The sequence below is a fragment of the Emydura macquarii genome, unplaced genomic scaffold (assembly GCF_026122565.2).
Source record: "Emydura macquarii macquarii isolate MOO-44397 ecotype Brisbane River unplaced genomic scaffold, CSIRO-AGI_Emac_v2 contig_1876, whole genome shotgun sequence".
In the NCBI taxonomy this organism is placed as follows: domain Eukaryota; kingdom Metazoa; phylum Chordata; order Testudines; family Chelidae; genus Emydura; species Emydura macquarii.
In genome coordinates, this window is record NW_027132013.1 from 22,078,699 (window position 1) to 22,093,426 (window position 14,728).

The 14,728-nt window shown below is 50.2% G+C and overlaps 1 protein-coding gene across 1 annotated transcript in view; it reads left to right on the plus strand.

Annotated features, from left to right (window-relative positions):
• Nucleotides 1-12,129: 12,129 nt before the first annotated feature.
• LOC137159677 (cytosolic phospholipase A2 zeta-like) overlaps nucleotides 12,130-14,728 on the plus strand; it is a 40,535-nt gene continuing 37,936 nt past the window's right edge. Inside the window, exon 1 of the mRNA XM_067558142.1 lies at nucleotides 12,130-12,240. Coding sequence (XP_067414243.1) covers nucleotides 12,130-12,240 — 111 coding nt within the window. The remainder of the gene's footprint in view (nucleotides 12,241-14,728) is intronic.

The following is a 14,728-nucleotide window of genomic DNA, read 5'->3' on the forward strand; positions in this document are numbered from 1 at the left end:
AGGGAGGGGTGTGCTCCTCGGCTCTCTGCGAGGAAGCCACCCGTCTGTGGAGCTTTGCTGTGAGGCACGACTTCCACTTGACTGCCTCTCACCCCCTGCGGGTGATGAATGACGAGGCGGATCGCCTCACCATGACATTTCTACCCCGCAACGACTGGTTGCTGCACCCGGCGGTAGTGACTACGATATTCCAAAAGTGGGGTGTTCCCCAACTGGATCTATTCGCGTCGGCTTGGAACGCGCAGTGCCAAGGTTCAGCTTGCACTGGGATCATGAGACTGGGTCGATTTCAGACGTGTTCTTCAGTGACTGGATGGGGACCCTCAGGTACGCGTTCCCGCCCATTCCACTCCTGCCCAAGGTCCTATTGAAAATAAACAGGGACAGGGCAGATGTCATATTCACTGCTCCGGCCCGAGACGGCATGACCGTCTCTCCCAGGACCACAGTCGTCGGTTGCACCCGGACCTGGACTCCCTGCAGCTCATGGCCTGGAGGCTCTCTGGATGACGGAGGGAGCGAGAACCTGTGCGATGCAGGTCCAGCAAGTCCTGCTGGGCAGCAGGAAACCTTCTACATAGGTCGTGTATTGGGCTAAGTGGAAATGGTTTCCCTCTTGGGCGGAGTCCCAAGGCATTCTGCCCAGCCTCTCGCCTTTGCAGGCGATCCTGGAGTACCTGCTCCAGCTAAAGCTCCAGGGTCTGGTGCTGGCCTTACTGAAGGTTCACCTGCCGGCCATTTCTGCCTTCCATCAGGTGCTAGAGAGGAGATCCCTGTTCTCCCATATCATGTCAGTCAGGTTCCTCAAGGGGGTGGAGAGGCTTTATCCGCGGGTCCGTGACCCGGTGCCTCCCTGGGATCTCAACCTGGTCCTCTACACTCATGGGGCCCCCCTTCATGCCCCCTGCTCATGCTTTCATGGAAGGTAGCCTTCCTGGGGGCCATTACCTCAGCCAGGAGAGTCTCCGAGATTAGGGCCTTGACCTCAGAGCCCCCTTATACTGTATTCTATAAGGATAAGGTGCAGTTGAGGCTGCGCCCAGCCTTCCTGCCCAAGATGGTTTCCCAATTTCATTGTAACCAAGATAAATCTCTCCCTGTGTTTTTCCCAAACTGCATGGTTTGGAAGAGGAACGGAGATGGCATTCGCTAGATGTGGGACGAGCCCTGACCTATTACATTGAGGACAAAGCAGCTCCGGAAATCAATGCAGCTCCTCGTCGCAGTGGCAGATGGATGAAAGGCTCACCTGTCTCCACCCAGCGCATCTCCGTGTGGATCACATCCTGCATCAAGTTCTGCTATGAGCAGGTGAATGTGCCGCTTCCGTGTGTCATCACAGCACACTCAACCAGGGCTCAGGCCTCCTCTGCGGCCTTCCTTCAGAGTGCGCCCCTGCAGAACATCTGCAAAGCTGCCACCTGGTCATCGGTGCATACCTTCACGTCCCACTACGCCATTGTTCATCAGGTGAGAGAGGACGCGGGATTTGGCAGATCCATGCTGAGGGCAGCTCACCGGTAACTCCTACCCACCTCCAGGGTATGGCTTGTTAATCACCTATATTGGAATGGACATGAGCAATCACTCAAAGGAGAAAACAGGGTTACTTACCAGTAACTGTTGTTCTTCAAGATGTGTTGCTCATATCCATTCCACAACCACCCTCCATCCCCGCTGTTGGAGTTGGCAGAAAGAAGGGACTGAGGGAGCATAGGGCCGGCGGTGCCTCATGTGCCGCGGCATGCATGTGGGACTCCAGGGGGCACCAGAGCTGGTCCTATGAGTCTGCAAAAGATGAAAAAGTTCTATCTTCGAGTGATTGCTCATATGCATTCCAATGTAGGTGTGTGCGCGCCCCGTGCACAGATTCCCGGAACTTTTTCCCTAGCAAGCCCCGCATGGCCAGCTCAGGCGCCCCCTGGAGTGCCGCGCTCATATCGCGGTATAAAGGGCACTGCTGGCACCGCGGGTCCCCAGTTCCTTCTTTCCGCCTGTGACGGTTGCTGGAACTATCGCCTCTTGCTGCGTGCAAGTAGCTCATTCCCTAGTTGTTTGACTGTTTTTCAAAGTTGTTGTTTATAGTGTTTATAGAGTTAGTTAGTTTATAGTTTAGTGTTAAGTCTGAACCCCGGACGGGGTTCCTCCTTCTGGAGTCATGCCGGGCTCCACTGGCTTTAAGAACTGTGTCTTGTGCACCAAAGCCTTTCCGATCAGTGACCCGCATGACCGTTGTCTCCGGTGCCTGGGGGAAGAACACCGTCGAGACAAGTGCAGAATCTGCAAGTCCTTTAAGCCTCGCACCCAAAAGGAGAGGGACGCGAGGCTAAAGGCAATACTTATGGAGTCGGCGCTCCGTCCAGCCTCTGAACCGTCCCGGTCTCCGTCGGCACCGAGTGTGTCGTCGGTGCGGAGCGCCCCCCCACCGGCACCGCTTTCGGCACCGCAGAAGGCCTCCAAGGGTCCCAAGAAGTTGGCACGGCCCTCGGCCGCACCGGAGATCTCCCCCCGGCCCTCGCAGGGCGGCGGGAGCACGGAGACGCCCCAGTCACGGGCCGTAGAGGTTACTCCGGCACCGGGGTCTCCGCGCGGGTTGCCTCCCCCGACTCCTGGGGGTGGGGGAGTGCACCCGCAAGGGCCGTCGACGCCGGAGGCATTTACCGCGGCACGGGCCCTTATGGCCATGCCTATGCCTCCGTCCCCCCCTCGGCCGAGGGACAAGGGACCTGCGTCTCGAGGCAAACCCGCGCTGGGTGGTCTCGGTGGTTGGAGACGTTCCCAATCCAAGTCTCCTTCCAGACGGTCACGGAGGGTGGAGAGCGTCGGCTCCCCTCCGAGCTCCGACTCTAGGTCGTCGAGCGACTCGGCACCGCGGCACCGTGGGCGGTCCCGAGTCCGTCGCCGGAGCCGTGTGTCCAGCTCCAATGCCAGCAGGGACCGAGACTCGGGCTCGCACTCTTCGGCACGGAGCCCGTCTCGGCACCGCTCCCGGTCACCGTCGGTCTCGAAAGGCCCAGAGACACCGATGGCTCCGGCACCGATGGTCCAGGCACCGTTAGGCCCGGCACCGATGGGGCCGCACCGATGATGGGCCCGGCACCGGTTGGCCCGACGCCGACATCGGGGCGACGGGACTCTCCTCTACGTCGCCGTCATCGGTACTGCTCTCGGTCCCGGGGAGGAAGCGGTACCGCAAGTCCTCTCACCGCAGAGGCCGGTCGGCTACGTCGTCGTCATCATCCTCGACTTCCTCGTATCGCTGGCACCGCCGACGTCGGCACCGGTCCGCGTCGTCCTCGCCCGACCGCTCCACGCGTCGGCGACATAGACGACGCACGGCGGGCTCGGGGACAGGAAGGCTGTGCAGCTGCAGCAGCCTTCCCTGCAGGCCCCAGGATGGACCCAAGGGCCTTGGCAGTGGCCGTACTGGGGGCCTTGGAATGCCACTATGCCCCAGGGCTCAGTGTCGCTGCAGTCGGCGGTGGCTCCCCCGTACCTCCCGCACCTAAGGTTCAGGAGCAAGGGTCGGAGGATTCGGACCCAGGGGAGGGACCCTCCACTGCGCCCATACCCTTCTCTTCCTCCTCATCGCCTGATGAGGCAGCAGCCAGAGATCGTAAGGGGCCCCTGTTTGACTTTAGGGCTCATCAAGACCTCCTAAAGAGAGCGGCTGAAAACTTAGGCATGGAGTTTAAGCTCATGTCCGAGGAGGAGGACCCCCTTTTTGGGCCCTCGAGCTCTCTGGGACCCTCACGGGCCACCTTGCCAGTACATGACAATGTCATGAAGATAGCCAGGAAACTCTGGCAGACCCCGTCCTCTCTGCCCTCTACATCCAAGGGGGTGGAACGCAAGTATTATGTCCCCAAGGAACCATTTGAGTTCCTCTACAACCACCCGGCACCTTGCTCCCTGGTGGTCGATGCGGCCAACCAGAGGGACCGCCAGGGGAACCAGGGTAACACGCCCAAGGACAAGGAGGGTCGCAAGATGGACTTATTTGGGAGGAAGGTTTACTCTACTGCGGCGCTGCAGTTTAGAGTAGCGAACCATCAGGCCCTGTTTGGGAAATATAATAAAAACTTGTGGGCCTCTATGCAGAGGTTTGCCTCCCAGCTGCCCCCGGACCAGGAGGCAGACTTTTCCACTATCCTCCAGGAAGGGGCTGCTGTGGCCACCGCTGCGCTGCAGTCGGCTAGTGACGTGGTGGACACAGCCAGCAGGGCTATGGCCTCGGCGATAGTGATGCGCAGCTGTTCATGGCTTCAGGCTTCTGGCTTCACCCAGGAGGTACAGCAGGCCATTCAGGACTTACCGTTTGATGGCCTGGGTCTGTTCTTGGAGAAGACAGACGACAAACTCCACGCACTCAAGGACTCTCGGGCCACCCTGAAGTCACTTGGGTTGTATACCCCTCAGGCCTCCAAACAGCAGTCCAGACCTCAAGCCCAGAGGCAACCACCACCCCCGCCCAGGCCGGCTCCTCGCCCCGCCCAGCAGAGGAGGGGTCGTGAGCGCTACCGCGGTCCCAGCAGAGGAGGCCGCCAAGGGTCCTCTGCAGGGGGCCAGCAGGGGCCTTCGAAAGGGGGTAATCCGAATAAACGTTTTTGACCCAGAACCGGAGGGTGGTACTCTTCCTTCTCTCTGGGATCTTACCGTTCGCAGATAGGCTTCGCCCTTTCCTTGCGGATTGGGAAGCCATTACTACGGACCGGTGGGTCCTGGAGGTGATTGCTAAGGGTACTCCCTCCAGCTCACAGCTTTTCCCCCCAACAACCCTCCGCGGCTGTCCCCCATTGGGGATCCGACCTCGGTTCAACTCCTTGTGCGGGAGATTGGGTCGCTCCTCACGTTGGGGGCAGTGGAGGAAGTCCCACTGGCCGAAGAGGGCAGGGGCTTTTACTCTAAATATTTCTTAATCCCCAAGGCGAAGGGAGGCCTTAGGCCCATTCTGGACCTCCGTGGCCTAAATAGGTATATTAGGCGGGTTACGTTTCGTATGGTCTCCCTCGCCACAATCATTCCGGTCCTTGACCCAGGGGATTGGTATGCCGCCCTTGACCTAAAGGATGCATACTTTCACATCTCAATATTACCGGCCCATAGGCGGTTCTTGAGGTTTGTGGTAGCGGGACGCCATTATCAGTTTCGGTCCCTACCCTTTGGGCTCTCCTCAGCACCTAGGGTCTTTACTAAGTGTATGGCTGTGGTGGTAGCCCACCTGCGCCGTAAAGGTGTTCAAATCTTCCCCTACCTGGATGACTGGTTAATCAGGGGGAGGTCGAGTTCCCATGTGAGACATAGTCTGTTCCTCACACGCGAATTGTGCGCTCGACTGGGGCTGCTTATCAATGAGCAAAAGTCCACACTCACTCCGGTACAATGTATTGAGTTTATTGGAGCCAGGCTAGATGCGGTACAAGCCAGGGCCTTCCTCCCTCAAGCAAGATTTGAGGCGATGGCAGCCATCATATCTGATCTCCACTTGTCCCCCATGACGACAGCCAGGCACTGCCTGCAGCTGTTGGGACATATGGCGGCTTCTACATATGTGGTGAGACTGGCACGATTGAGGCTTAGACCTCTCCAGGTGTGGCTGGCTTCGGTGTATGTACCACACCGGCATTCTCTAACTAGAATGGTCCTGGTTCCCCCACAGGTGCTGTCATCCCTCGATTGGTGGAGGGACCCGAGGGAAGTGATGATGGGCGTCCCCTTCAGAGAGTTCATCCCATCTGTGACGCTCATCACAGACGCATCCGATCGGGGATGGGGAGCCCACATTTCTCACGATCAGGGCACCCAAGGGCTTTGGTCACTGGAGGAGAGAGCTCTGCACATCAACGTGCGCGAGCTCAGAGCGGTCCGATTGGCCTGCAAGGCCTTCCTCCACTTCCTCAGGGGCAGAGTGGTCCGAGTCCTTACGGACAATACGGCAGCCATGTTCTACATGAACAGGCAAGGGGGGCACGTTCCTCGGCACTCTGCCAGGAAGCCATTCACCTCTGGGACTTCGCGGTGAGGCACGGGTTTCACTTATCTGCCTCTCACCTCCCGGGGGTACGGAACAGCGAGGCAGACCGCCTCAGCAGATTTTTTTCTCCCCGCCACGAATGGTCCTTACACCAGGACATAGTGGCTTGCCTCTTCCAACGGTGGGGTACTCCCCGTCTGGACCTGTTCGCTACAGCGGGGAACAGGAAATGCCCGAGGTTTTGCTCGCTCAGGGGTCGCGAGCTGGGCTCTCTGTCCGATGCCTTTTTGATTCCCTGGACAGGGGATTTAATGTATGCTTTTCCCCCTGTCCCGCTCCTGCCACAAGTCCTCCTCAAAATCAAGAGGGACAGGGCGGACATTATCCTGATTGCCCCAGCGTGGCCGAGGCAGCATTGGTACAGCATGCTGCTCGACCTCTCCATCACCGAACCGATTCCGCTACCCAGACGGTGCGACCTGATCTCCCAGGACCATGGGAGATTGTTGCACCCCGACCTGGACTCCCTCCACCTCACCGCCTGGAGACTTTGTGGCTGACAGAGTGGGAGAGAGCCTGTTCCATGCAGGTTCAACAGGTCCTCCTGGGCAGCAGGAAGCCGTCCACGCAAGTAACATATAAAGCTAAGTGGCGGAGGTTTTCGGGGTGGGCAGAAGCGAGAGGGTTACACCCTAGCATCTCACCTATACAGGCCATCTTGGAGTACTTACTGCAGCTTAAACTGCAGGGCCTGGCTTTGGCCTCCCTCAAGGTCCACCTAGCAGCCATCTCGGCCTTCCACCAACCCATGGAGGGCCGCTCCCTGTTTTCTCACCCTATGTCGGTGAGGTTCCTTAAGGGGTGGAGAGGACTTTCCCTCAGGTGCGGGACCCGGTGCCACCCTGGGACCTCAACTTGGTCCTTAATGGGCTGATGGGTCATCCATTCGAGCCCTTGGCTACATGCTCCCTTCTACTTTTGTCATGGAAGGTGGCCTTCCTAGTGGCTATCACCTCGGCCAGAAGGGTCTCCGAACTGAGGGCGTTAACCTCGGAGCCCCCTACACGGTTTTTTATAAGGATAAGGTCCGGCTGAGGCCTCACCCGGCTTTTATGCCTAAGGTGGTGTCTCAGTTCCACTGTAACCAGGACATTTTCCTTCCTGTGTTCTTTCCAAAACCCCACGGGTCGGAGGAGGAAAGGAGGGGGCATTCGCTGGATGTCAGGCGAGCCTTGGCCTTCTATCTCGAGAGGACCAAGCCTTTCCGGAAGTCGACACAGCTCTTCGTGGCTGTGGCGGATAGGATGAAGGGCTTGCCTGTCTCCACCCAGCGCATCTCCAAGTGGATTACTGCCTGCATTAAAGCATGCTATGAGCAGGCAGGAGTACCCCTCCCAGGGCCGGTGAGAGCACACTCCACTAGGGCTCAGGCCTCTTCCGCAGCCTTTCTAGAAAGGGTTCCCCTGCAGGACATCTGCAGGGCAGCGACCTGGTCGTCAGTCCATACGTTCACGTCGCATTACGCCATCGTGGAACAAGCAAGGGAAGACGCAGGGTTCGGCAGGGCTGTGCTGTCTAGAGCAGGTCACCGATAACTCCTACCCTCCTCCAAGGTATGGCTACTCAATCACCTACATTGGAATGCATATGAGCAATCACTCGAAGATAGAAAACAAGGTTACTTACCAGTAACTGTTGTTCTTCGAGATGTGTTGCTCATATCCATTCCAAACCCACCCCCATCCCCGCTGTCGGAGTTGGCAGAAAGAAGGGACTGGGGACCCGCGGTGCCAGCAGTGCCCTTTATACCGCGATATGAGCGCGGCACTCCAGGGGGCGCCTGAGCTGGCCATGCGGGGCTTGCTAGGGAAAAAGTTCCGGGAATCTGTGCACGGGGCGCGCACACACCTACATTGGAATGGATATGAGCAACACATCTCGAAGAACAACAGTTACTGGTAAGTAACCTTGTTTTCCGGGAGCCAGTGCACGGGGCGCACACTCACCTATATTGGAATGGACATGAGCAATACATCTCGAAGAACAACAGTTACTGGTAAGTAACCTTGTTTTTCTGTGTAACTTTTCTGTTTGCCTTTCCTTACTATTTCATCTTTAAATCTGTGTGTTTTCTATTAAATAAACATTTTGTTTAATTTTACCCCAAGCAGCTCTCTGGTGTGCAATCTGTCTGGAGTGGGGGGCCAAAGTAAATGGATAACTGGGGGGCTAGTTTCACTCCTTTGGGGTGAGGAACCAGAGGGGAAAAGTCAGTGTGTCCGGTAGTTAAGAATTCAGGGTGGGGAGCAGAAGATTTGGAGAGCCGTGGGACTGGAAGGACTGTTGGTGTAACTCTAAAAGGAGTAGCTAGGCTTGCGAGAGCCAGGGTGAGACCTTATCTTTGTGGGCAGGCTACTAATGTTGGGGGCTCTGAGCCATGGCTGCACAGCACCCAACATACCTCAAGGTTACAGGACAGGCAGTGACTGAACCCCTTACCACTCTGGGTATTCCCCCAGATGTCATAGTCCCTCAATGATATCTCTGCACATATTTAATTTCTAGACCCTATTGGGATCTTTTTGAGTGAAATGGGCTATGGAAATGTAAGAGCACTTTAGTAAAACTCATGGAAGGGGCAGGATGGAGGGGTCACAGAATGTAAAGAAAAAAGCAAACTTTGTCATTTAAACAGAAGTAGATGCCTTCACAAAAATACCAGTTGTAAGTGCAGTTTGTAATAACCATCTGAGAGAGAGTTCTTCTTCCCTGTCCCTGTGTTGGCTTGGTGCCTGAGAGACTCACAATTTACCATGTCAGGCTAAGTCAGTTTAAACACCATTTCACCTGGTTTAAGTGTGTCTATATTAGGGTGTAATTAGTTTGATTTTAGTTTTCTAATTAGCAAGTTTTCTGGTATAGACAAGGCCTAAAATGACTGCTTCATTCATTGCCAGTGCAGTAGTATTTAAGGATAGAGAGGAATCAGATTAGTGAATTTTCAGTCCAGTGCAGGGATTTCAGTATAAGGAGTGTGGCGCTAGCCTAAACTCCAAGTTCTGACGTGTAGCCAGAAAAAGTGTTTTTGGAAACTCATCTCCCCCCTCCCATTGTATTATTTCTATTCACAATAGAATGTTTCGAATCTTATATTAAAACATGAGTGTGCGGGAGGGAGATCAAAGATGATGAAAAATGGATTAAACCAATAGATGAATTGCAATCCATACCCACAGTTGCAGTGTATATATAGTTCCTGTGTAATATGTATCCTTATACTATAATATTGAAAAAGTTAAGAGTCTAAAAGAAATAAAATAGTTGTAGTAATAGAAAAGGAATTCATGGCTCCAATATTAGGAAATAAGTTTAGGAAAACAGTGGGTTAACCCTCTGCTAAAGAAAGGGAGTCTGTCTTTCTTTCACCCTCTGATAAAGAAAGGGAGTTTTTCTCTGCTGAAGGAAGAAGCACTTATCTAGTCATAAATTCTGGCTCCAGGAATTTCGCCAGACAGGGGTAAAAGGGAGGGAGACTTTTCTTATCTGACAAGTGAAAGAATGTCAGCTTGAAAAAAAACCATTAGAGAGGACAAGAGGTAAAACAGAAAGGCTTAAAGAGGTAATAGAATATTAGCACACACCTTGCATAGAAAATTCGCTTATTAGCATGAACATGGATCTATATATGTTGTATGTGGAAGAAAATGTATGTAATAGGCGGTCGCGAAAGTTGTAAACCTTTTATTACCCAGCCAATGGGGAACGAAGGGAGGGATTTTCTCGGCGGGGATAGGGAATATAAACTGTTAAACAAAGAAAGGGGGTGCGCTCCTTACTGAATAGATTTTTGTTCTGGAGTTGTGCCCAGCTTTGCAAACCTGTTAAAGAAATAAAAGTAGTCTGTTTTTTTACTCTTTACCCGCTTATATCCGATGTTCTTTATTAAAACCTTTTTAGTCCTAAGTGGACAAATTGAAAAGGTATTATTTACAATATGGAATGGCAGAAAAGATTTTGCCATAAATATATATTTTCTAAAATAAGAGAGGAGCTAGAAATAATCCAGCTTTTTTGTAAATCTTTCACTTTAGTAGGACTTTTTGGTATGAGTAAGGGTTACAGGATAGGGTCCTGTTAATTTAAAAAAGAAACAAAATGTCTAAGAATAGCCAAAACATCATAAGTTGCAACAAAGTGGGAAACTCCACTACGGACGGAAGTTGTATAAATTTCAAACCCCGCAGACAGGTTCAACAGCTTTGCCTGCTGTTACAGGTAGGAGCTGCTGGTGTATCTATTGCTGAAAGCAGGTGTTAGCTATAGGATTCTGTAGTGCAGGGGTAGTCCATCAGCCGACTGCAGGCCAAATCCAGACTGCCAGGTACATTTGAACAGACCCCGAAATCTTTTTATTTACTTCTTGTTGTTGTTGTTTATTGTCTTTGGTTTCTGGATCTTGACAAAAATAGACTCCACTTGCTGTAGGGCTTTGTGTGGCATTTCAGTTATACAGCACAATTCCTCTTCTTACATTCTTATGTCTTTCCAAATTTATATATTTGTTTTCAGTATTAAGTCTGATTAAGAACAAGCTCTTGTTCGTGGTAGTTGTGCAGGATTGGACTTTTTGTAGGAATCACCATTCTTGGACTTACTGTGGCTGCAACATAGTAAAACATGGGGCAGAATCCTTTTTAGACATCTATTTTGGGAGGCTGTTTATCTAGCAAAGCAATTTTACGTCAGTTTTTCTATCCCTCATGCTCAAGTACGTTACTTGCACCAAATATCTTATCTGGTCCTCACCCACCAAGAATTCTAACATTCCAGATATACAAGCATTCCTTGAAACACCCTCTCCAGTGATAGCTTGTTGCAGCTCTACTTGTTTGTTACAGCTACTGCAAATCCTTTCATGTACTAATTGTGTAACTTGATCAAAATAAATCCTGATTTGGCTGGATTTGCTCTTTTCAAAGCCATGGTGCTAATTGCTCAGGTTTCTGTTAATCTTTTATTTTTCAGATATGTGTTCCTCAATTTGTCCTATTACTTTACTAGGGAATTAAGTTAGATTCAGAACAAACCGCCATGTGGCTTAAAGCTTGGCATTACATTTGCTTTTCTCGGTTGCATGAGGTTTCCCTGGTTCTCCCTACTTTTTCAAAATTAATTGCCAGTAGTTTAGCAAATTCATTAACTAATACCCATAAAACCCTGGGATATAATCTGAAACTATTGATTGTTTATATTTTTTCAAAGTATTCTGGTACCTATTTTTAATAATTGTTTTATAGGATCTAATCCAATGCCTATTGAAATCAATGGCAATGGATGGTGGATTGGTCCAAACTGAGAAGGGACCAAATTGTGCTTGCCTTGCTCACCAAAGTGATCTCATGAAGTCGATGTGTCTTACTCACATGAGCAAAGGATTTGGCCCAAGGTCTCAATCCTTTTCTAATTGTCCAAACCTCTTGATTTTTATTTGCAGTAGTTTTTTTTTTCCAAACTTCATTATCAGTTAAGTGTTGTTGTTTTTAACTAATAATTTCCTTTGTCTTCTCCCTCATTATTCTCCCTCCCTCCCAAATAATAGACTTGTAAATATCTTCCTTATCCCCTTAATTCTTTCGATTCTTAACTTAGATGGTTATTTAGTCCTTCTTTGTTGCCTTAGAGAATCTTAAAGCACTTTGCAGACACAAATGAACTGTGACAGAGGGATTTCTTTCTATTTCGACAGACTAGGAAATTGAAGCCCAGAGAGGTTGTGACTTGCCCAAAGTCACAGAACAAGTTTCTGCCAGAGTCTGAAAGAAAATTCAAACCTGTAGCTGATGATGCTGAGCCCTGTTCTCTAACAGTGGCATGGTGCTACTTGTCAGGCCCTCTTTCCCCTGGATCTACTTTATTGGCTGCCCTTATCTTTTACTGGTGTTTGAAAAACCTGCCAGTGAGGCTGGAAACTTGATTGTTGGCAACTGCAAGCCACACCCCCTCCCACAGTGTTTGCTTCTCCCAGTTGGAGCAGAGCTCTGTGTGTAACTCTCAGAGCTCAGTCAGAAGAGTGAGGAGAAGCAGCTGGTCAAATTCCAGTGACTTGGTGGTGTGTTCACTCCTTTTGTTTACCTCAGGGTTTGGAAAGATCTCCCATGTTCCGTGCTGTGCTGCTTAGCTGGGTATCACCCCGAACGCTGCCACTTCTGGCCACTGTGCTATTCCAGAAAAGAGAGAGGAAGGAAACCGGGCTCTACCACTGGCGGGTAATGTAAACTTTCACCCTTCCTTTGTGCTGTCATCACCCACATGATAAAGAAGCAACTAGAAATTATGTCGCATGCATAAAAGCAGCCCTGCACCTCTCAAACAGGGTGAGCACAGCCTTTACCATGTGCGGGAGAAGCTACCTAAAGCTGAGTTTGGGTAGTGAAGGTGGTGATGATGACTGGGCTTAGCTGCCCATTCCTGGACTCTGGGCTTCTTATGTTGGAGTTTGTTTGGAAATGTATGGTGAAATTTCAAAAAGTGCTCTGTGTTGCCCTAACTTAGCTCCCATTGAAATCACTAGTGAAACTCCCATTGGCTTCAGTGGGGAGCGAAGTTAAGGAAATGCTTTTGAAAATCTCATCCATAGTCTATTTTGTCTATAAAGAAGCAGAGCAGTGCTGTGCACTTTCCTTTTCTTTGCTCTCCAGGTGAACGGGAGTTTACAATCTGAATCAGGTAAAATATGGCAAGGATTAGCTCCAGCTAAGTACCTGACTAAACTACCAATACAACCATGTCCAATAACTTGGGAATTAGTTGTCTCTAGCCTTGATTGCAAGCAGAGTTCCTATATGTAGTGTGTATAGTGGCTGTTGACCTTGTTTTACAGCCAGGCTAAAGCTTCTGTTAAGATCCAGTCTGCACTACATATTAGAATCATACTTGCTTTGTAACCAAGTTAGAGGACAGACCAGTTTTAACCAGGTTCCTTCTCTTGGTTATATTTGTAGTGTAGATGAAGCCTGATGGGGGAGGTAAATAGCAAAGGTTACAGAAAAATATCAGGAAATGTTTGGTACATGCATGTTATTGTTGATTCCTGTTTCATGTATGTAAAACTATGATTTTGTTGATTAAATTATTTTTTAATTTGTTATATTTAATAGAGGGTTTGAAAGAGCAAAGTCAGGCAATAGGGCAGAACTGTTACTGAACATCAGTGCTTTGCAAGCTAAGCAGGGATTTACCAGAAGTGTCATGCTGTCATTTTTGGAGACTTGCTAGTTTGAAATTTTAGCCAATACTGGCCACATTAACTATTTAAAAGTGAAATGGTGCTGTTGAGAATAGACGTGCACAGATGCTGTCCATTTGCTTTATTCAGATTCAAACCGACTGAGTTTCACTTTGAGGTTTCAGGCTCATCCAAACTCAGATAGCAAACCTGGCCATTTTCAGCGTTTGCTATGCTTAGCAATTCATTCAACTCAGAAGGCCTCTCATGGACCCACTGTCGTGTTTTCATTACAAAACCTATTCTCACTCCATCATTCCCCCCAAATGTGCTTATCCAGAGACAGATTTGAACATATGCAAAATTTTCAGGATCTGAAATTGCCTCAGACAAAACTGATGATTTAGTCTTTAGGTCTGAATCCAAAAGAAGCAGAGTTAAGCTTGGTGTGTGGTTTGAAAAGTAAACCTTTATTCCACATGAGTGAGAATCATTTTGTTGTGAAAATTATTCAAGGGCCTGAAAGAGGATACCGCCCCCGCCCCCTTTCTCTCTCTCTCTCTCTGTGTGAGAGTGAGAGAAGGGTGTCTCTGCTTTGAACCCAAATAAAGTGGACAAGGCGAGGGGTTCTGTGGTGCTGGTGTGTTACAGAAAGAACCACTAGATTGCAGCTGTGTTAATGCAGTGGCTGAGAAGCCTGAGGGGCTCCAGATGCAATCCAGCCCCCAAACTGGACAGGAGGCAGACAGTTCTTAGCTGGGGTGTGTGAGAGAGAATTCCATCCTGGGATTGTGCAGTCCCTTACACAAAAGGCCCACTTATTCAAGGAAATAAATTTCACACAGGTGCTGTATGCCTAACTCTGGGGAAAGGGCACAAGGGCCATAAACTCAATTCCAAGAGCCGTCTCATTCTTGAATCTATTACACAAACACCCATTACTCCTATAGAACAGCTGCTCTGCTAGGAGCCAATTACTCTTCCAGTCCAGCCTGCCACACCTCTGGGGCTCAGGCAGTGCATACCTGGCTGTTGCATTTAATTTTTGGGTTTACTGTGCATGCTTACCTTGCAATGTGTTATGACACTGCCTTGCTTTTGATTAAATAAAATTGCATTAGACTCAGAAAGGTGCTGGTTTACTTAAAAGCATGGAACTTGGAACAGACCTAGCTCTCGTAGCTGGCAGAGTTCTATGCTATGCTCTAGAGTCTTTAATTTATGTTGTGGAATTTCCTCTGTTGGAGGATGTCGATTCAGCTGATTGGCAGTTGTTGATTAACATCTTTTCTCAGAGGCTCTTGGAGAAGAGCAATATCATTTGTATTGCAACACGTAAGTATACACTAACAACCTTCAAAGTGAAGTGAAGGAGTCAGGTTTGTGCTGGTGTTGTGTGACTTCCTGGATGTCTGTATTATGGAATCTTGTGTCTCACAAGTCAGGAGAGTTCAGTCTCTCGTGATGACAAAGACATTTTTGCGATCACATCCTTGCTATATTTAACAGTCTACAGGTCACCAACAATT